The sequence below is a fragment of the Coregonus lavaretus genome (genome assembly GCF_964263955.1).
Source record: "Coregonus lavaretus genome assembly, chromosome: 21".
NCBI lineage: Eukaryota > Metazoa > Chordata > Actinopteri > Salmoniformes > Salmonidae > Coregonus > Coregonus lavaretus.
The window spans coordinates 17,918,337-17,941,666 of record NC_140008.1 but is presented as its reverse complement, the minus strand read 5'-3'; the positions used below and the strand labels follow the sequence as shown (position 1 = coordinate 17,941,666).

At 45.7% G+C, this 23,330-nt stretch overlaps 1 protein-coding gene across 1 annotated transcript in view; it reads left to right on the top strand.

The window, feature by feature from the left end:
- Window positions 1-3,957: 3,957 nt before the first annotated feature.
- LOC311148935 (transducin-like enhancer protein 4) overlaps window positions 3,958-23,330 on the top strand; it is a gene marked incomplete at its 3' end in the record, with an annotated part of 66,711 nt that continues 47,338 nt past the window's right edge. Inside the window, exons 1-4 of the mRNA XM_084185970.1 lie at window positions 3,958-4,034; window positions 13,189-13,286; window positions 14,241-14,304; window positions 20,817-20,861. Coding sequence (XP_084042096.1) covers window positions 4,011-4,034; window positions 13,189-13,286; window positions 14,241-14,304; window positions 20,817-20,861 — 231 coding nt within the window. The 5' untranslated portion in view covers window positions 3,958-4,010. The remainder of the gene's footprint in view (window positions 4,035-13,188; window positions 13,287-14,240; window positions 14,305-20,816; window positions 20,862-23,330) is intronic.

The following is a 23,330-nucleotide window of genomic DNA, read 5'->3' as shown; positions in this document are numbered from 1 at the left end:
CATAGACAGGGACAGAGTGACAACACTGTTTCAAACGGGGAGGCTTTCAAAGCAGACAGCTGGAGTGAGTTCAAAGCTCTGGGTTCTGAGACCTCTGCATTGCTTTACAGTAACATGTTATAGAAATACAGAGTACTGCATCAACAAACGTTAGTCTGCGACTAATCTGTAGGTTGCAGATGCAAAAAAAGTATAGTAGAGAGACTCCTCGCTGTCTTAAATCTTCTTATGTTGACAGAATAAGAAATACACAGACACACACACATCATATTCTGTCCATGCCATGGAATGGTCCCATCTGAGGATACTGTAAACAGAATCATTCCAGCTTTGAAAATAACATAAGGGTAATTTTTCCAGTCTCCCTCACTGAATTTCTAATCTTTTATTCGGACTGCGGGAATGGGTGGGAAGCTTACCCGCTCAGCTTGAATACAGCAGTCCTTATTGAAGAATTGAAATTAACGGCATAATTTACTGAGCATTTATGTAGCATGACTGACAGCAGGAGTCGGTGAAGGTATGTGTGTGTGCAGAATAAATTGGAACTTCAATGCACACAATCCTCACAGACTTCTCAACCACCGCCCACAGCCAGTCATTGGCCATCCAAGCCATGATTGGTCAGACTTTCACAATGATGTCAAGACCGAACGTGGGACAAAGTGGTGCCTATTGGCTAAAGTAGGCACCACGCTCGACCAATCAGAGAGCGATTAGACACTTTGACAGTGGCAAGCTTTTAAGGTGGTCCTGAAGTATTACGGTATGTTCTTGTTTCCTCAAATTGAATCATCTCAGAGGAGGGTATCATGCCTTGACGCTAATGTTGGTCTGTCTCGTCACAGTTATGTTATCTGTACATAGTTGTTTACAGCTAGGGCTGTCCTTTAAAAAAAATATTATATGTTTAGGCTGGTTCTTTTTTCATCATTGATTGAGTGAATTTATTTGATGCCGCTTAGATAACAAACTACATGAGTGTATTTTGAAAAAAAAGCGGGGTAACTCACTTGACTAGGCTTATAGTTTCAACTGCCAACGAAGGCAAATATGATTGCAATCTGATACAGTATCACCCACAGCTTGCACGTCTATAGAAATATAATAATGTTGCAGCGCTGTTGACTAAAGGTAGGCTATGATATCATTATGCACACTGTGGTCACAGGTAGGTTCGAAGCCCTCCTGAGAGGTGAGATTGATGCAGACAGAACTTTTGTCATTAGGGAGAATTTTTTGTATTATTATTATTTTTTAATTAGGGAGATGCCATGAAATTACTATAAAAATGGCTATTATAGGCCAATCCTGCATGCAGGTAGTCTGATTAATCAGGCTGTAATACACAGTAATTGGTATATACTACCTGACACGAATGCCCACAAAATCGTGTAAATGTTCCTTACAAGCCAGAATGTTTAATAAAATTACGGTTCAACTTACTCACCGGTTCTGTGTGGTTTGTCTTTCAGCTGCTATAAATGTTTGACTAAATATCCACAGATAAGTAGTCCTATTGTTTACTCAACTTTTTTGATTGCTGGTAGATATCTGGCTCGGCACTGAGCTAAATTAGTTTTATATTGGATATTCGTTTTTCTCTCATCAATAGCTATTGAACCAAGCATGCCATGAATTTAATTAGAGATTTTTAGAAGATTGAAATCAGAATTAAAAAAAAAATAGAAATTAAAAATACACACACAAAAAGGTGTTGATTGTTCTCCACCCCCCCAGGTTCAATAGCTATTTACGAGAGATTATCCAGTATAAAACTAATCTTACCTCAGTGCCTAAATGAACCATATACCTACCAGCTCTCTAAACAGTTTGGTAAACAATACTTTCCTGTGGATATTTTGTCTCAAATTTCGAGCAGCTGAAGAACAAACCGCACATACAACCGGTAGAGTAAGTTTAAATGTAATTTTATTCAACATTCTGCCTTGTAAGGCTGATTAATCAGACTAGCGTGCAGGTAGACTACTCATACAGTAAGGATTTTATTGTCTTTGTTTTGTGTCTATAGATCACCACCTGACATCAATCAAGTTCATACAGTATGGTAAGATATGAATAAGAATATAATATGCAAATGTGACTTGCTTAAGTAGATTATACACTGCAAGAGCAGGTAGAGGGGTCAGTAAAGGAGGGGTTATTTAAGTCGGATAAGGGCCGTATAGACTTGAGTATGGAGAATCACAAACACTGGTCAAAAACACTGGTACCACCTACAATAGCTGACCACCATACTGTGTGACCGCTATACTTGTGTTCTCAGGCCCATCTCAAGGTGCCTGTGTAGACATGAACACAGTCATCCATATTTAGCCAGCACCCAGCCCTGTTTATCCAGCACAACCCAGCCAGCCCTATGTAGACTAGACAGCCTATCAGCCCTGAACCCTGTGCTCTCGATCAGCTCTCTCAGGGAAACAGACTCAGAGTCATGTGAATAATTACCTGCCTAATCCCTGCAATTAGATAACTATGATTAGTGCAATCCCTTACCTGCCTGGGAGGAGGGGTGGAGGGTGAGGGAATACCTACCTCAGGGAGAGGAGCGGGGTGGGGTGGCTGATTAGTTATGGATGATGAAGTGTGTGAGATGAAGAGATGGATGGATAAACAATGTGAGAGGGGAGTGAGGGTTAGTTAGGGATACGAATAACGCCAGTTACTGCCTGTAAGAGAGAAGGAGAACATATCTGAGCAGAAATAACCGCTACATTATTAGTATGTCTTGAGACATTTTTCGACATTGTATGTTTAACATAGCCTATATATTGTAGACCCAGTTCTTTGCTGAGGATACATTTATGTACTGAAAGGACTATTTTCTTCTTGACATTCAAATAAATACAGGGGTATTGAAATCTGTGAAATCCCTCTCTCTCTCTGTGTGAGTGTGTTTTTGTGTGTGTGTTGTCAGCGTGTGTGCGTGTGTGAATTAGAATACTGACATACCTTTTTATCTCTTCAGAATGACTAATTATCTGTGTTTGTGTGAGTGGTTCGTTTACGAGTGTGTGTGCACTCGTATCTGTAACGATAGTGTGTGAGGATGTGTGTTTCTGTTTGTGCCTGTCTCTTTGTGCATGGCTGATTGCTTTGTCCATCTGACTACAATTGAAAGGGGATCTCTATATATCTCCGTGTTGGTGTCACTGTATCCCAGCCGCTCCACCTTAAAGGGAGCTTTAGCAGGCTGTCTTGTTTATGTTGAAGCCAACAGGCACAATATATTACAGTCTAGGGCTCCCTGCTGAAAATCCTACTGGATCTTCTAGTGACCTGCTGTTCTTTCCTGCTTTCCTGTTTTTTTATTTTTTTTATTTAGATTAAAGGCAAAGCTCGCTCTCTGTCAGTTTTTCACCCTCTTTTCTTTATTTATTTTGTATTCCAACAGAGAAGGCAACCCTTCAGTTTCAGGTTCTGCTCTCTCCTATGAGAAGAAGAGGGCTGGAGGTACTGTAGATTGTAGGTGAATTTGGATGGAGGAGTGTAGTGTTTGTATCTTGTTGGAGGGGTTGGTGAAGGGACAGGAAAGAGGGGGTACTTGGGTGTAACGCTCAAGCTTCACTGCCATGTCAGTGCGTGTGGACTCTAACTGATCACAGAGCGAGAGAGAGAGAAACGAGAGTGAGACTTTGGTTATACCGAGGAAACGGGAAGAAGGAAAAGGAGCCTGAGTGTGAGTGTGGGGATTTGTTTTACCGTGAGACTCGTTTGACGGATGCACTGACAGACAGAGCTCTCCCAGCTGTGTCGACAGGCTCCGTGTCAGACAGAGACAGAGCAGAGCTGAACGGAAAGAAGAGAAGAGAGCAGGACTGGGCAGGAGGGAGGACTGCTCTCTCCAACCTTGCCTGAGACCACACCAAAGCAGGGGGAAAGCTCTGGACTGGGCTGTGTTCCTGGTGGAGGGCAGAGGAGTTGAGGGCCAGGGGACGGGCACTGACCTGGCCATCAAACAGACTGTGAACATATCCTCTCCTGGGACCATGTACCCTCAGGGCAGGCATCCGGTAAGTGGGCCCTCTTTTTCTCTTTATCTGACTACTGCTTAGTGACAGAGACGGGGACTGCACTGAGAGGGACAGAGACGGGGACTGCACTGAGAGAGACCGAGACGGGGACTGTTCAGTGACAGGGATAGAGACAGGGACTGCACTGAGAGGGACAGAGATGGGGACTGCACTGAGAGGGACAGAAACATGGAACAGTTAGGGTGTATGAAGAGATTCCTTCTAACACACACACAAACACACGCATGCAGTCACACCCACACACACACACATATACACACACACGAGTGATGTGAGAGTCAGCTATACCACCCACACAACTACCTTTCAACTACCTCTCAACAGCACCTGGGTGCAGCTGACAGGGGAAAGACAGGGGAGGGTGGGTGTGTGTGTGGTTTTACTATCCTTGTGGGGATTTCGCCAGTCCCCACAAGGAAAAAGGTATATTTTAGGCTTAGGGGTTACAATTAGGGTTAGGGTTTGGGGTTAAGGTTAGGGTTGAGATTAGGTTGAGGGTTAGGGTTAGGGAAAATAGGATTTTGAATGGGAATCAATTGTTTGGATAGTAAAACAAACGTGTGTGTGTGTGTGTGTGTGTGCGTGCGCTCTGTGCTGTATCTTTGTTTATGTGTCCAAGGATAGTGTGTTAGAAGGCAGTGGAAGGTATTCCCTTCAGTCCCCTCTCTCCCTACCACCCTCCTCTCATTATTTACTGAACTACAGTATTAGGAACTGAAGGATGAAGCTGGAAGAGGGGGTAGCTTTGACCATACATGCGAGAGAGGCGGAAAGAGAGATACGAGGTCTAGTTTCTATAGTCAGATTTGTTGTCCGTGTCTTTGTATCTGGTGCAAATGTGTCAGTGAACACTCCGTTTTCAGCCTGCAATCACAGAGAATTATAGCCGACATTTTCAGAAGAGGGGGCATGTGAAATCAATTATATGTACAGAGAGAATGCAAATCAGTGGAATAGAATGGAAGCAAGATTGAAAGAGAACCGAGGCATTGTGAATTAGAAATGGAAATGAATAGGAGATCACACAGGTTATAGGACTATACTCAGTCTCTGTTCTCTTTAGTCCCTTCAGAGATTTTGTTCAGAGTTGTACGGTGTTTGTGATAAAGTTTGGTTCCAGATTGAGCCAACCTTAACAGATCAATACATACTGCTGCTGCCAGTGGAATTGTACTTCTGCTGCCTACTGGTGTAATGGGATCTACAGCACAGAGTGAGGGTGCAAGGAACGTGTGCGTGTGTGTGTGTGAGCTTGAGAGAGAATGAGGAAAAGAGGGTGACTGCGTAGACTTTGAAATAGCCCCTTGTACCCATTACTGTCAAGAGACTAGTTTCTTTGCATCTCATTTTCCAAAGGTAGTCATGTTTTGTATGTATCCCAAGCCTCATCTTGTTATACTATTAATATCCTATCAATCAATGTCTTATTTTGTATCAATGAAACATATGAATGTCCAGATAATTTAAACGTCAGACTCACTGGACTTGACTAGCGGTATCTGTATACATCCTGTATGTACCATCCAAGACCAAGAAGAGAAGAAAGGGCCTCCATCTCCCCTATCACTCACAAATGTCACTGGCCTTTTGAAATGATAACTGAAAACATAAACCACATAGACATGGCAACACCACTGTGATGTGTTGACTCCTGTGACGGAAAAGAGACATTGTTCTCTGTTCAGTGGTCCTCCTAAAGGGTTAAACCCAGGGCTGCTTTACAAGGCAAACAGAAACAGTCTAACATAATTGGTTCCACTGGATGCTTGCGGCTGAAGTGAGGAACTGCTCTGTGAACTACGGTTGGGCGATGTCAATCTTTGTCACATCATTATTATGTACTCATTAAACATCGTGATATACTCTGGTATAGCCCCCTATTGCTATACTCTGGTATAGCCCCCCCCCCCCCAGAAACACGTTTTTAAAAGATGCCAGCGCGAGCTCGCATGCTATGGGAGGGATGAGATAAATCCCGACATTGACCAAATATATTTAGTGAATCTGTGGCACGACTGGGGTGTGTGTGGGCATGTATGTGTGTGCTGCAGCGCGCAAATAGAGCGAGTGACACTGTCAAAGAGCCTCGCTGGCTGTGCATTGTGCAATGGGTTGTAAATCATCATGGGCTGCAGACAGAACAAGCAACTCTGCTGTCCTCAGAACTGGATAATTAAAAACTGTTTAGCATTTTAGCCTAATCCTCTCTTATTAGGTCTAGGGTACTAGGCTTTGAAGGTAGGTTGTACATTGCTAGAATAATATGGAAATAGGCCCAGGCGAACTAGTTTACACATCGTGTTATTTCATAAACTTTCCTCAGCTGTAGCCTCAGTTTTCTTTAGACTTCTCATTCGATTTTTCCATCTTTGTATTGTTTGCTTTCATAACTTAATTTGTCTTAATGCTTTTATGTTATTTAAATTATTAGGATTTTGCCCGTTTGTTTCACAATGTCAAGGAGGGATTTTCTTTCGGCCTTGCATGCATGCATGCACGCAAGCATATTTTCTCTCATATACTGCTTTGCTCAACTGTCAGGTTTGTTAACATTTCTCATTAGATGTTTCTATCTTGCTATTGTTTGTTTTCTCTCTCTCATTATTACCTTAAGCCTACCATATTTGTAGGTTATTCAAAAACAATGTATAGGTGCTACACATAGGATTTATATTTTTGCAATGTAATTTCTGAAATGTCCATCATATATCTGCAGTAATAGTGGAATGATAGTGTTTCACAGTATAATAGTGGAATGATAGTGTTTCATGGTGTTGTGATATTCGCCTATTGCTGGCTTCTGTTGACAAAATGGGAAAACTGTTTTGGCTGTGTTTATCTAGTGGAAACCGGGAAAGGGACCAATGGTCATTTCCTGGATGCTAAAAATCTACACAGTCCGCTCAATTTCAGTTTATGTGAGAGAAAAAAATAGTGTAGCACTGAATAGTGTAGGGAATCATTGTACCATCTAAATCACTGTGAAATATATTTTCTATAACTAAAAATATAGTTTTTACATCGGTTTTAAAACTGGTGGACGAAACCGAAAGTAAAAACTGAAGCGCGAGTCTCCACCATGTTAAGGTGAAATGAGATGCGGAGGAGGGGGAGATTTGTTTTGAATGCGGCCTAGTGTTCTTGCAATTCACATAGCTTACACATGGGGGAGAAATGCAATATGTAGCACCTTTAAAACTTTCTGAGATAGATTCATTGTTTGATCATGAAATAGCACAGCGGGAAAAATCATCCACTATTGGAGAGAGAGAAAAAACGAAAACATATTTTCTGACCAGACATTTAGCGCTGCTTTGGTGGAACTTAGCCATGTCTACATTGTTCTGTTGCATTCTGTAAATAAAACATATTAATTTAAATGGGCGATAGCAAATAGGAATATAGGCAATTTACTCAGACTGTCACCCATGCACTGCCCTGCTGTGCACTGCATGACTGGCGCGAGGCCAGTCATGTTGAAATGGGTTAAGTATAGTCTGTCACATCACAATGTCGTCACCATTGACGATGGCTGACCTCAATAGACGATACTATCGTAATATCGCCCACCCTACTGTGAACCACCGCCAGCCCAGGCCAAGAACAATAAAACCAGGCTGTGAATGCTTGAGCTGTCACGCCCTGAGTTTCCACAGTTACCAAACACACATTTCCAACCGCTGCAGCAAGAGCCATGGGAGGCAGGCCTGATAGTGGATAGATGGATAGATGGACACGGTCCTTATCTACATAGACAGAGTAGGTAGCAGTTGCCACAACCACTACAACCCCCCTAATGAGTTTAAAATTAGAGGTATGGTAGGTAATCTGAGCCTAGATTTGTGCTAAAGCTAAAGTCTACTTTGAGGTCTGTGAAACACTAGCTGATTCTCAGTACATCCACTGACTAGACCACTCTGTCTTTACCTGTAGGGACTCACAGCATGGACTAAAATGAACATGGCATTACACTATGTTAAACACAGACAGAATCCTTGTAGTTGACATATTTTTGTTGGTGCAGTTCAGAGTTTTGTTTTTGTTTTTTGGATGTTGCAGGCTTGGGTGGTGGACATTAGCTCCTGCACGCTTAGACTGAGTTGTGTGTGTGTGTGTGTTTGTTGACTGAACGACCCCCCCAGAGACTGTTGTGATAGGTGTCTGGAGAGAGTTGATCTGGCCCTGGACTGATCCTGATTTAATGGGAGTAGACTCACACAGGAGGGGACATACCACAGGCAGACAGGGACACAGGTCCAGTGTGTGTGTATACAGCAGGGACAGAGAGCATACTACTAACTGCTTCACCAGGGTGCCAGTGTTACAGCAGTAATCTCTCATCTGCCTAGTAAATCTAGCCTTAAGTCTGGCCTATGTGTTCCACCTCCTGACCAATAGGTCCATATTAATACTCTAGCTGGGAGCTGTCTGTGTACTGGGTCTGGTCTCACTTCTCTGCGCCTCTCAGGGTAACACTTTGTTTTTACGGCCAAGTAAACAAACCAACGCCAAATATCTGGCTGCACAAATCACATATGTTCCCTTAATTAGGTTAGGGCGAGTGGTGGTGTGCGTGCGTTAGCTCTCTCTTGCTTTTGGGTTGTTCGCCTGTTTTCCTCTGGATACATCTGTATTGTGGAGCTTGTTTTCCTGTTCATGCATCAGGATTTTAATTAAATACAGGTACATCATGGATATTTTCTGGCAGATGTAACCATCATCTTCATCCATACTGTTACCTGTTTACATTTCAGATAACAAACAGGTTCTTTATGAAGTCAATTATGAACACATCAATCCAAATTAACTGTGCTCTCCAATCCTTACACTCATTCTCCCCTCAGTCAAAGCCTTTGTTGGTTTTTATAAAAAGAGCTGATCTGACCAAATTTTGGATCCACTCCAAGCCCTCTTTTCACCGCCAATCCTTCCATTTCTAATCCAGTATTGGATGGCGTTGGCTTTTGCCTCTCACCACAATGTATTGTGACTAAGTGGCAGGCTGGCTAGTGCCATGGTATCAAAGGGCGGCAGGTAGCTTAGCAAGTAAGAGCATTGGGCCAGTAACCAAAACGTTGCTGGTTCGAATCCCCGTGCCGACTAGGTGAAAAATCTGTCTGTGCCCTTGAGCAAGACACTTAACCCTAAATTACTAAAATGTATCAAAACCTTCAAGTGATAAATGAGGGCTCCGCTCCAGCTAAGATGTTGCTGCTGACTGCCCTGAAAGTGTGTGTCCTCATCCTCTACTCCTCTTAGGACTTTGGTGGGTGTGTCCCACCCCACTAGCCCTAGTCCCTACAAAGTCGAGCCTCCTGGAGCCTGCTATCAGCCAGCCTTTACACAGGACAGACCCAGACCAGAGCTCTATAACTCCTGAAGTAAGGAGAAGAGATAGACAACAGACCGAGAGGAGAGAGCGGGACAGAAGAGATGGAGACACCAGACCAAGAGGAGAGAGGGGGACACCCAGAGGAGAAAGAGTGGAGGGAAAAATAAAAAGAGAGAACAGGAGTGATGTGTAGGACACACCCACCCACCCACACACGTTTCCTACACCGGAGATCACATGAACACTTCCCTTCTACACTTGGTACTCTTCATCTATTCATGTGCCTTTACCCTAAATATTTCACCAGCAGATGATTATTTCATGCCCCTCTGAACATCTCTCTCCCCAGCCTGTCTGAAACAGAGAAAGAGAGAGCCAGAGAGGGAGATGGAGAGAGAAAGACTGAGGGAGGGAGAGAGGGAGCGGGCAGGGTGGCAGAACAGAAAGTATGCCACAGAGCAGACAGACGCTCTGCAGTCCCGATCAGTCCTAGACCCGCATCTGTTTCAGCCCAGAAACAGCGGCCTAAATCAAATGTTTCCCCCAGTGATTGATGGACAGATTAGGGGGAGTGATGAGTGGACGGACGGAGGGAGGAGGGCTGTGGCCCAGCTGCCGGCTCTGTACTGTTATGTGATCTCCTGGCCCTGTCTCTCCCCTCCCTCTCTCCCTGCCTCCACCCCCCCACCCATAGATAATCCTTCTAAATTCTCGGCTCACCCTGCTCCAGCTCTGCTCCAGCTCCTCTAAATTGTGATTGACTGCTGTCGTCCCACATGGCTGGCCTGTCTGTCTCCCCCCTCCCTCCCTCCCCTCCTCTCCTAGATTAACCGGATCTGTTTGGTGTTTCAGGATCCCCCATGCTGTCTGACACCACCAGGGCCCAACTGAGCCACACTGAGATGAGAACCCGCTGGGTCTATAGTCATATCTCTCTCTGTCTGAGACAGACAATCACAACCTGACCCATACAGAAAACCTGACTACATTGAGGAATGTGTTATTGTGAGTGAGTGCTGATGTAAAATGGACAGTGGTCAGTCTGGAATGTAGTCTGTGGTGGTCAACTGTCTGTTCGGACGATTTGTTAGAGAAGAGATGGCATATCTCCCTCCCTCCCCCCTCCCCTGCGTGTGTGTCAGAACAGTATGGTATGAATGAAGGTCAGTGGGGCTCAGTCGGCAGCCGCCCCTCCCCCTCAGGGGTTGTGTACTGAGTGGAGCCCATCAGTCCAGGAAGCCGCCACACAGCCACAGCACTAGGGACAAACTGAGCTGCACAACCCTCAGCTTAATTACTGGAAAGCCCACAGAGTGTCTGACCTCCACCATTAGCCTAATTGAAATTTAATTGAATTTCCTTGTCTAGACTAATTAAGCTCCTACTGAAACAGGCAATCTTTTAGCCACCTAGCTAGCCTCTGGACAGACAGGATTCGCACCCTATGCTGTGGGAAGAAGGGAAAGAAAGGGGGAGGAAAAAGGCAGAGAGAAGATAGAGAGGGTAAAGAGGTGGAGCGGAGAAGGGCAAAGGGGAGCAGTCTGATATTGGCTCTCAGGGCTGGGTGTGGTGAGAGAGGGATGGAGTGAGGGAATGAGAGGAGGGAGAGAGATGGACAGATAGAGTTGTGCAGACTAAAGTGAGGTCATGGCGTGTGAGGTGAGGTAAGCAGCCTACACCACTGATCGGGAGTATTTGGTTGAATAACACTGAGCAATGGCATGCATAGGGCCTCCTATAGCTCAGTTGGTAGAGCATGGCGCTTGCAATGGCAGGTTTGTGGGTTTGATTCCCACGGGGGGGCAGTATGAAACATTTATGCACTCACTAACTGTAAGTCGCTCTGGATAAGAGCGTCTGCTAAATGACTAAAATGTCAAATGTAATGCATGATCTTTTTAGCCTCAGTTGTGTGTGTGCGTGTGTGCGTGCACGTGCCTGTATGTGTGTTTCAGTAGTATGTCCCTCCCTCATGACACTTCCATCCCCTCAGCTACAAAGTGCCCAAGAAAGGGAAAATAACTGAACTGAATGACTACCGACCCATAGCACTCACTTCCATCATCATGAAGTGCTTCGAGAGGCTCGTCAATGACCACATCACCTCCTCCCTCCCTGACACATTCAACCCTCTCCAATTCGCCTACCGCCCGACAGTTCCACGGATGACGCAATCGCTGTTTCACTGCACACTACCCTCACCCACCTGGAGAAAAGGAATGCATATGGGAGGATATTGTTCATCGATTACAGCAGGGCCTTTTAATACCATAGTGCCCCCTTAGCTCACCACAAAGCTCATGGCCCTGGGACTGAACTCCTCCCTATGCAACTGGGTCCTGGACTTCCTGATGGGCCGCCCCCAGGTGGTGAAGGTAGGCAACATTACCTCCTCCACACTGATCCTCGACACGGGGGCCCCACAAGGGTGCGTCCTCAGTCCCCTCCTGTACTCCCTGTATACCCACAACTGCATGGCCTCACACAGGTCCAACTCCATCATCAAGTTCGCTGACGACATGACAGTAGTAGGCCTGATTACCAACAATGACGAGACGGCCTACAGAGAGGAGGTAGGCACTCTGACAGAGTGGTGCCAAGTAAACAACAACCTCTCCCTCAATGTCAGCAAATCAAAGGAGCTGATTGTGGACTTCAAGAGGAACCAGGCTGGGCACGCCCCGATCCTCATCAATGGGGCTGCCATGGAGACGGTCAAAAGCTTCAAGTTCAGGAGGCTGAAGAAATTCAGCCTGTCCCCAAGGGCCCTCAGTGTTCTACAGGAGCACCATTGAGAGCATACTGTTGGGCTGCATCACAGCCTGGTACGACAACTCCACCGCCGCTGACCACAAGGCGCTACAGGGCGTGATACGTTCAGCCGAATGCACCATTGGGTGCACTCTGCTGCCCTCCAGGACACCTACAACACCAGGTGTCACAGGAAGGCCAAGAAGATCATCAGGGACCCCATCCACCCGAGCCATGTACTGTTCATCCTGCTTCCATCACACAGACATGGGCAGTACAGGAGCATCATGGTAAAAACTGAAAGACTGGCCAATAGCTTCTACCTCCAGATCATAGTCCTAGTCCCCCTCCTGCACCCCCGGACTTCCTTACTGCTCCCCCTATGGACATCCCCCCCCACCCCCCCCCCCACCTCAACAGACACTTACCCTGCCCCCATCCAATGAACATTTATCATGCTGCATAGCCGGCACTAATAAGCTAACTGCTCCACCCCCCACAACCACCTCCTTCCCGGTTATATCGCTCTGCCTCTAAAACAACATCCCTGCTGTGTTTGTGTTCCCCCAACTACACAGCGAGGGGAACAACACCTAAAGTGCTTCAGACGGGCTCCAGGGGGAAGCAGGGTTCTCCTGGGGGGCATTTGTTGAGATTCTTTGCTTTTAGCAGGTGAAAGACAGTGCCGTTTTAATGTTTGTGATTCACCATGAGTTATTCATTTGACATTTTCCCTTCTCAGAGCTTTGTAGGCAGGAATACATTAGAAAAAAGCATCCTAGCAGAGGAGAGAGGGAGGTGAGGAGAGAGGGAGGAGAGGAAAGAGATGCTAATGTGAGAGGGGGGAGGGAGACAGTCAGGAGAGAGAGAGGAGAAGGAAACGGGAGAGAAGAAGAGGGTGGTAGGAGAGAGAAGAGCGAGAGAGTGTTTGTGAAAGAGGGGGGCAGAGAGATAAAGAGCGCAACGACAATGTTTTTTTTATGGTGTGTGTTGAAGTGACCTTACTCTCCCTTCTTCTTTCCTCTCTCTCCTTTCTTTTCTCTCCCCCAGGTCCCTGTTCAGCCTGGCCAGTCTTTCAAGTTCACAGTCCTGGAGACCCTGGACCGCATCAAGGAGGAGTTCCAGTTCCTCCAGGCTCAATACCACAGGTACTGTATACTCTACCCTCCACCTCACCTCAGGCCCTTATAGACTATACAGATAGTATATACACACCACCCTCCATCTTACCCCATGCAGGCGTATGTAGGCACAATCCAAAACTCCCATCTTCAGACACACAGATACATGGATAGCACAGACTTTTACTTCTATCGTGTATTGATGTTTATGCACAATAGAAGTAAAAGTCTGTGCTATCCATGTATCTGTGTGTCTGAAGATGGGAGTCTGAGGATTGTGTCCTATATGAATGTATGTACCTCAGGCGGGAACTGCCCCTCCTCTCTCCAAAGGACTGGGGGATCCCCCTGGGAACCACTGCCGCACTTCTACTGCTCCACTTATTAGTCTGTGGAATATTACACGATCTAGATTAGACGTCAGGCTTAATAATACTGTATGTGGTGTATGTGAAAGCCAAGGACGGGTGCAGTGAACTATATGGTTGATATAACACAGTCATACACAGGCAGATCAAATGCAGGTAGAGATTCTAATCTTATCCATCATAGTCTTCCTGGCACAGTGGCAGGGTGCAAGCCTGGTCCCAGATCTGTTTGTGCTGTTTTGCCGACTCCTATGCTCGATGTCACAGGCTAGCAGGGTGTGGTGATATTGGTCTATTCTTCCATATCATAGCAGAGAAGAGTTGACCTCCAGACAGTGACCTTGGTGCTGAGAGCCCAGCTTCACAGCATGAGCTGAATACTCATGGCCATAACTCTCTCGTCACAGCAGTGAACAGTGTGCTGAAACTAACGTTGTTCTCCTACTGCAGCCTGGATCCCATCGGTCTCTTTGTCTAATTGATCTAGACCCATAACCTTTTTTCAGCTTTGACACAAAGGAGAGATTCAGGTTGAGCTGCAGCAGGGTAGGTCCTGCCTTAGATCAGTTTGTTGACGTGTGTGTGTGTGTGTGTTCTCTCTCTTTCTCTACAGCCTGAAACTGGAGTGTGAGAAGCTGGCCAGTGAGAAGACAGAGATGCAGAGACACTACATCATGGTAAGTTCTATTCTATTTACACCTACGCACCACCGCTGGTTCACAGGCATCAATCAGACAACGTGGAGAGGGAAGTCTCAGTCTGCCTTTACAAATATACCCCTCTCCACTACGCCAACATAGAAAAGAAAATCCAGAAAATCACATTGTAGGATTTTTAATGAATTTATTTGCAAATTATGGTGGAAAATAAGTATTTGGTCACCTACAAACAAGCAAGATTTCTGGCTCTCACAGACCTGTAACTTCTTCTTTAAGAGGCTCCTCTGTCCTCCACTCGTTACCTATATTAATGGCACCTGTTTGAACTTGTTATCAGTATAAAAGACACCTGTCCACAACCTCAAACAGTCACACTCCAAACTCTACTATGGCCAAGACCAAAGAGCTGTCAAAGGACACCAGAAACAAAATTGTAGACCTGCACCAGGCTGGGAAGACTGAATCTGCAATAGGTAAGCAGCTTGGTTTGAAGAAATCAACTGTGGGAGCAATTATTAGGAAATGGAAGACATACAAGACCACTGATAATCTCCCTCGATCTGGGGCTCCACGCAAGATCTCACCCCGTGGGGTCAAAATGATCACAAGAACGGTGAGCAAAAATCCCAGAACCACACAGGGGGACCTAGTGAATGACCTGCAGAGAGCTGGGACCAAAGTAACAAAGCCTACCATCAGTAACACACTACGCTGCCAGGGACTCAAATCCTGCAGTGCCAGACGTGTCCCCCTGCTTAAGCCAGTACATGTCCAGGCCCGTCTGAAGTTTGCTAGAGTGCATTTGGATGATCCAGAAGAGGATTGGGAGAACGTCATATGGTCAGATGAAACCAAAATATAACTTTTTGGTAAAAACTCAACTCATCGTGTTTGGAGGACAAAGAATGCTGAGTTGCATCCAAAGAACACCATACCTACTGTGAAGCATGGGGGTGGAAACATCATGCTTTGGGGCTGTTTTTCTGCAAAGGGACCAGGACGACTGATCCGTGTAAGGGAAAGAATGAATGGGGCCATGTATCGTGAGATTTTGAGTGAAAACCTCCTATCAGCAAGGGCATTGAAGATGAAACGTGGCTGGGTCTTTCAGCATGACAATGATCCCAAACACACCGCCCGGGCAACGAAGGAGTGGCTTCGTAAGAAGCATTTCAAGGTCCTGGAGTGGCCTAGCCAGTCTCCAGATCTCAACCCCATAGAAAATCTTTGGAGGGAGTTGAAAGTCCGTGTTGCCCAGCGACAGCCCCAAAACATCACTGCTCTAGAGGAGATCTGCATGGAGGAATGGGCCAAAATACCAGCAACAGTGTGTGAAAACCTTGTGAAGACTTACAGAAAACGTTTGACCTGTGTCATTGCCAACAAAGGGTATATAACAAAGTATTGAGAAACTTTTGTTATTGACCAAATACTTATTTTCCACCATAATTTGCAAATAAATTCATAAAAAATCCTACAATGTGATTTTCTGGATTATTTTTTCTCATTTTGTCTGTCATAGTTGAAGTGTACCTATGATGAAAATTACAGGCCTCTCTCATCTTTTTAAGTGGAAGAACTTGCACAATTGGTGGCTGACTAAATACTTTTTTCCCCACTGTATGGGCAGTGATCTGGAGGGAGGGAGTGTAAGGAACAGAAAGTGAGAGGGAGGGACAGGGGCTCAGGAGTGAGAAAGTGAGAGAAAAAAATAGAAAAGAGAGGCTGCCAGACAGAGAGACAAAACCAACAGAGATAGACAGAGAACGACAAAGATAGAGTGGCTGAGATGGATGGGAGGAAAAGAGAGGGATGGAGAAAGAGAGCGCGAGCACAGACACGTAAATAATGTGAAGTAACAAGGTCTCAGTGGCTCCACAGTGGAGCTAACACCAGAAGGCTATATTTAGGTAGTTAAGACAGTAGACTTAAGACTTGTTTGCACAGGCAGCCCAGTCTTTCTTTAGACTGCTTCTGTCATTCATTATTCTGTAACTTTAAAAACAAGGTACGTGATGTTCCCGCCCGCTAACGTACTACTTCCAGGGAATGACTTATGACTCGGCTGATGATGATGATATTTAGCATGGAATAGACATCAGGATTCATTTGGAGCAAAATATTGGAATGTTGCCTCCATAAAACAAGGTCAAAGCATAAGCAGGCAGCAGGGGTGTTTTATACGTTTGGTTAACGCACGCTGCAGCTTTATGCATAAGCTATATGGAACCCGTCTCTGTTAGTCTTCTGTGGTAGTCTACAGAGACATGATCAGTGTGTTACCACAGTGTTCCTCAAACACGCTCACGCGCACACTCACACTCTCACAAGAGGGGTGTCTGTGGGCGCCTTGTGCTTCTGGCTGTTGTATTTATAATTCATGGGGCTCAGATTTCCCAGCTCTCCTGGAATCTGTATTTGCAGACGTTTTTATCTCGATATCAAATCATTTCTGGGTAACAATTAAGTACCTTACTGTGATTGTTTTCAATTAAAATGGTAAAAAAAAAAATTAAAAATAGCTTCTTAGCAAAGGGCAATTTCTCAAGCAAGAACTTTGCTAGGACTGTCTGGGAGTGGTCTGAGTGGGGAGGGGGAAAATCTAAACTAGCTGTTATTGGCAGAGGTTTGCTGAAATTTCAGGCAGGCTTTTCAAACAGCTCTTACACTAAAAGGGCATTATCATAATTTTCACAATTTCACAGTACTATTCCAACCTCAGAGTGTGGAAATATATATAACACACAGAAAAACCACGTTTTTGACTGCACTGGGCCTTTAAATAAGACCGTATTGTTTCACTGTCTAATCAGAGACTGAGAGGTGTCTGTCAGTGTCAGGCCTGAGACAGGGAGACAGAAGAGGTTGGCATATGTCTGTGTCATTTGTGTTGGTTTTATGTGTGTGTGTGTGTGTGTGTGTGTGTGTGTGTGTGTGTGTGTGTGTTAGTATTTGTGTGTAGTGTTTGTGTTTGAAATAGAAGGGATCTGCAGGGTTCCAGTTTTAATGACCATCCATGTGGTCACACATCCACTGTAACCCTGTGTGTTCATGTGCGTTTGCGTGCTATATAACCCCGCAGGAGGGGTGTGTGTGTGAGTGGGGTGGATTAATGCACTACTCTTAGCTGCTTACTCCACCCCCAGCTTATCTGTCTGAATCAGCCTGACAAACTGTCCTCTCTTCAGGAACATTACAGTCACAGATTGCCAAAGAGAGATGGAGAGAGGGAGATGGAGAGAGAGATGGAGGGAGTGTCAGAAGAGGGGAGGGGAGGAAGGAGAGAACCAGGGCAGAGGGGGAGAGGGGAAGGGACGAGCATAGAATTGTAAAATGAATGCTCCCCAGTAAGCTAACCGTCTCTAAGACATATGATAGTGTGAGCTGAGGATTTAGGGAGAAAGAAAAGGGTCCAGATGTAGCTGAGGATTGTGGCTGTTTTAAGAGTCTTAAACCTGCCTGGACTGTCTGATAACATGCAGGAACACAGCAGAACACACATCTTCACAAAGATTGGCTGCTGGTGGCACCATCAACATATGCCTCCTCATACTAGGCCCAATGAGAAAGGCTACTCCAAGGTCAATCCATTTTGGTTGGTTATTTCTCCAACTCTGATGATGAATCAATTTCCCTATGTGGAGTTAATACAGAGCTAAAAGTCAGACCTCGCTAGTCTTAAGGACATGTGAGAACAGCTTGCTAATGAATTTATTAATACACTGATGGTATCTGTTGCTGTGGGAGGAGAGAGAAAGAAGTGGAGAGAAAGGCACACCTGAGGGACGCTGATAAACAGTGCAGTCTACGTACACGCACACACCATTTAGCCAAATCACCTTGGATTAGATGCACTCCACAAGTCTGGAGATTTAACAGAATAGTAAAGACACTGGCTGGCTGGCGAGACTCTGACACTCACTCAACACGATGAGTCACACTGAAATGGAGGGAGGGAGAAAGAGAGAGAGAGAGAGAGAGAGAGAGAAAAATATGAAGGACTGACTGCTTTATGCATTGGTTGCTCAGATGACTGTGTGTTAGAGAAGGGAATAGAAAGCCTGAGTGGGGGTGATGTTGTCGATGGTTTAGGACTATCACATGACTAGAGATTAGTTAGCCAAACAGACATCGTCTCACTACAGTGACCCAGCAGGGTCTAGCGTGAGGGCCCAACACACTCACACACACACCCAGCCACATGGTGGATCCTCGCCATCCAGTTAACGCACACGCGCACACACACACACACACACACACACACACAGGCAAACCTATATACTGCGACATACACCCTCATCTCTGTCTCACCCTCTCTTTCTGTCTGTCGCTCTGCCACATGTCGTGCACAAGCTGCTCCAGACTGACACAAATATACACATGCATACACCAGGTATTATACACATAGCGCTCAATGAGAATGCCCTGACACGAGAGGGAGATTATATAATGGTGGTCGGTGGGGGAGTAGGAGGGGGACGGGGGGCTGACAGTCAGGCAGGCAGCTAGGAAGATGAAGCCATTTAAGAAACAGAACAGAGAAACATGCACAATGCTACAACAACACTGCTCTGCTCTGCTATCTGTTTGTAGGAGATCAGCCTTGATCAGTCCCCTGTAGCTCAGTTGGTAGAGCATGGCGCTTGCAACGCCAGGGTTGTGGGTTCGTTTCCCATGGGGGGCCAGTATGAAAATGTATGCACTCACTAACTGTAAGTCGCTCTGGATAAGAGCGTTTGCTAAATGACTAAAATGTTAAATGTAAGAACAGCTCTGTGGCTGCCTGCTGTTGTTTTGTAGTGTGGGCCTCTTAGCTAGCTCAGCTTCTCTTTTTTCACCTGGGATCATAAGCCTGCATGGGGATTTTAGCGTTGTTCTTTTATACGGCTGAGAATGATAGTACATCCTTGGAATAGTATGTCTGGAGAGTTATAGGAATGTGAACCATTCAAATGAATGAGGGTAGATTAGATTATTGAGAATATGCAGGACATGACAGAGATGTATTTTGGTGTGGTTAAGCTGGACAGATTCCTTGTAGTGCAGTGTGTTGCATGCTAAGGATCATGTGTGGATGGTATAGTATCTTGATCTTTCATGCCATTTAATTAATTCAGCCTGCCTCTCTATCAGTGTTGACTTTGCCTGAGGAGTATCCTCACACAGACAGACAGACAGACAGACACACACACACACATTAAGACATATTCTTTATAAATCCATGCATATTATAAAATACATAAATATACACTGAGTGTACAAAACATTAAGGACACCTGCTCTTTCCATGACATAGACTGACCAGATTAATCCAAAGCTATGATCCCTTATTGATGTCACTTGTTAAATCCACTTCAATCAGTGTAGATGAAGGAGAAGAGACAGGAGTTTTAAGTCTTGAGATAAATGAGACATGGGTTGTGTATTAGGAAGGTTCTTAATGTTTGGTATACTCTGTGTATATGTTCATTACAGTACTCCATTCCCACATTGTTCACCTCTCTGCATGGGTCCAGCAATGGTGGTTCTCTATAGAGCCTTATACACAGTGTCTTTCAGCCTATAGCATGCTATGTAGAGTATTCTAAAGCCTTTACATAGTCCTTATTCATCCATACAGACTGCTCTGTGAAGAGGCTTACATTGTCCAGTACATGGCTACATTAGCATACTGGTCCTCAGAACCTACTTATCTAATATGAGAGAGAGAATTAATAGGAATGGTTAGAGAGAGAGAATTAAAAGGAATGGTTAGAGTGCAAGAGAAAAAGAGAGAGATGGGGAATGGATGGAGAGGTAGAGGGAGGGAGGACATGATGAGGAGAGATGGCACAAAAGAACATGGCTTTTATGATGCTGGAGAGAGGAGAGGATTCAGAGATGGACAAAGGAAGGAAGGCTCAAGAGGACCGTGTGTGTGTACTGTGTGAGCGTGTGTGTGTACTGTGTGAGCGTGTATGTCTACTGTGTGAGTGTGTGTGTACTGTGTGAGCATGTGTGTCTACTGTGTGAGCGCGCGTGTGTGCATGCATCGTACGTGTGTGTGTGTGAGAGAGAGAAACAGATAGAGATACGCCAGAGAGAGAGAGTGATCAAGAGATGGAGAGAGATAGAAAGAGATTCTGAGAGGGCGAGAAGAGACAAAGACAGAGAGAGTGATACAGAGACAGAGGAAGGGGGAGGGAGGGAGTGAGAGAGAGAGGGGGGGGGGGGGGAGAGAGGGAGAGAGGGAGAAGTCAGGATGGAAATCATTCTCAGTGCTGTTCATGTGCCTGCTGAGACTGGCTATGTCACAATGATCCCCCGTCTCTCCAGCCCGGGATGGAAGTTATTACTGTGTACACACACCCACACTGGTGCTGAGACAGACAAACACAGCCTCATACACACAGACACTGACAACGACATACACACATTCACATTTCCACCATGCACACATGAACAGACCCACACACACCTGATCACCTGATTATATTTAATCTATTACCTCTGTGTACTTATTGAATGTTGTTGTTTCTCTCTCCCTACAGTACTATGAGATGTCCTATGGGCTAAACATAGAGATGCACAAGCAGGTAAGTGAGACGTTACTGTATGTCAGTATTACTGTGTGTGTTGTCTGTGTCTGGTCTCTTCCAGTAATGGTCTTTACAGGGAGCAGCATAGGGCAGACACCACAGTCACCATCCCTCTCAGCCCTTTCTGACACAAGCCACTCTCTCTATCACACACACACACCCTCAAACTGTTTCACACTCATGAACTGTAGTATTTATCATACTCTCTGAAAGAGTGTGTGTTCGTCGCAGTAGGGTGTTTGTGTGTGTGTGCGTTCGTTCGTTCGTTTGGTGTGTGTGAGCAGCAGAGTCCTGGCAGGCACCCCACGTCCCTTTCTGTGTGCGTTGTGGCGCATTATCCACTTGACTGACGTCTTCATTCAAGGTGACTTACAGGCTCATTCTACTCCATCGTCACGGAGAGCAGTGAAACTGTCCGGTGGTGTTTAGCAGTCCACATACTGGACCCAGATCCAGAGCTAGGCACAGAACCAAACGGACCCAGAACCATAGTGAATATGTGCCGTTAGCCAGTAGCCAGGCAGGCAGGGCAAAGCTCCACTGTCAGCTCTACTGTCACCACAGAGGAGACATGAACAGAGATATGCCTGTGCTACTCTAGAAACAGAGGAATTGAGGGAGGGAGAGGAAGAATGGGGGGGGGGAATGAGAGTGACGAAGAGAGCAGCTGAGGAGAGAGAGAGGGGGAGGGAGCCTGCTGGCAGGGGACACGGGAGAAGGAGGGCTGAGACAGGGAAAAGAGAGAGGGGGAGAGAGAGGTGATGAGCAAGAGAGCGAAAGAGATACATTTGAGAGAGAACAGAGAGAGGGTGAGGGGAAATTAAATAGTGTGATATGAGAGAGAAAAAGAGATAGTAAAAAAAGAGAGAGAAAGGATGAGCCAGAGAGAAAGGATGAGCCAGAGAGAGAGAAAGGATGAGCCAGAGAGAGAGAAAGGATGAGCCAGAGAGACTGAGAGAGAGAAAGGATGAGCCAGAGAGAGAGAAAGGATGAGCCAGAGAGAGAAAGGATGAGAGAGAGAGAGAGAGAGAAAGGATGAGCCGGAGAGAGAGAAAGGATGAGCCGGAGAGCGAGAAAGGATGAGCCGGAGAGCGAGAAAGGATGAGCCAGAGAGAGAGAAAGGATGAGAGAGAGAGAGAGAGAAAGCATGAGCCAGAGAGAGACAAAGGATGAGCCAGAGAGAGAAAGGATGAGAGAGAGAGAAAGGATGAGCCAGAGAGAGAAAGGATGGGAGAGAGAGAGAGAGAAAGGATGAGCCAGGGAGAGAAAGGATGAGCCAGAGAGAGAGAAAGGATGAGCCAGGAGAGAAAGGATGAGAGAGAGAGAAAGAATGAGCCGGAGAGAGAGAGAAAGAATGAGCCAGAGAAAGAGAAAGGATGAGAGCAAGAGCGAAAGGATGAGCCAGAGAGAGAGAAAGGATGAGCCAGAGAGAGAGAACGGATGAGCCAGAGAGAGAGAAAGGATGAGCCAGAGAGAGAGAGAAAGGATGAGCCAGAGAGAGAGAGAGAGAGAGAAAGGATGAGACAGAGAGAGAGAGAGAAAGGATGAGCCAGAGAGAGAAAGGATGAGCCAGAGAGAGCGAGAGAGAGGATGAGCCAGAGAGAGAGAGAGAGAAAGGATGAGAGAGAGAGAAAGGATGAGCCAGAGAGAGAGAAAGGATGAGCCAGAGAGAGAGAGAGAAAGGATGAGAGAGAGAGAAAGGATGAGCCAGAGAGAGAGAGAAAGGATGAGCCAGAGAGAGGGTGAAAGTCAAAAAAAAAAAAAAGAGCAAGAGTGCACCAAGAAACGACAAGGGGAGCTTTGAGCTCTAGCAAGGAATAATGAATCATGAATAGATTTAACAGTATCTGCTCTTAGTTCCTCTCTTCCCAGCCTCAACCGTGTGCCATTACTCTCCTCCTTATCACATGCGGGGCCATCACGTGGTGTGCTGCTGCCATTAATTGAGCCATCAAGCAGTCACTCGCTGTCTACAGGAGTCAGTAGTCCCTTTAGCTTCTACTGATCAGGGAGGGGTGTATAGGGAGGATTTGGAGGGAATGAGCCATCTGCCACCAGGGCTGCTCATACCAACTGATCTGATAGTATATGTCTGTGTGTGTGTGTGTGTGTGTTCTGTCTGCCCCTCCCTCCCTTCCTGCCGTGGAGATGGTGATCACTGATCAGCCATGGCATCATGGTGGCTTCAACACAGCAGGCGCGGCACAACACACACCTTCCTGCCTCACTGGGAGAGAGAGGAGGACAACTGATATGTAGGAACACTGACACCTTAGTTTAATGGAGTTACATACAGTGGGGAAAAAAAGTATTTAGTCAGCCACCAATTGTGCAAGTTCTCCCACTTAAAAAGATGAGAGAGGCCTGTAATTTTCATCATAGGTACACGTCAACTATGACAGACAAAATGAGAAAAAAAATCCAGAAAATCACATTGTAGGATTTTTAATGAATTTATTTGCAAAT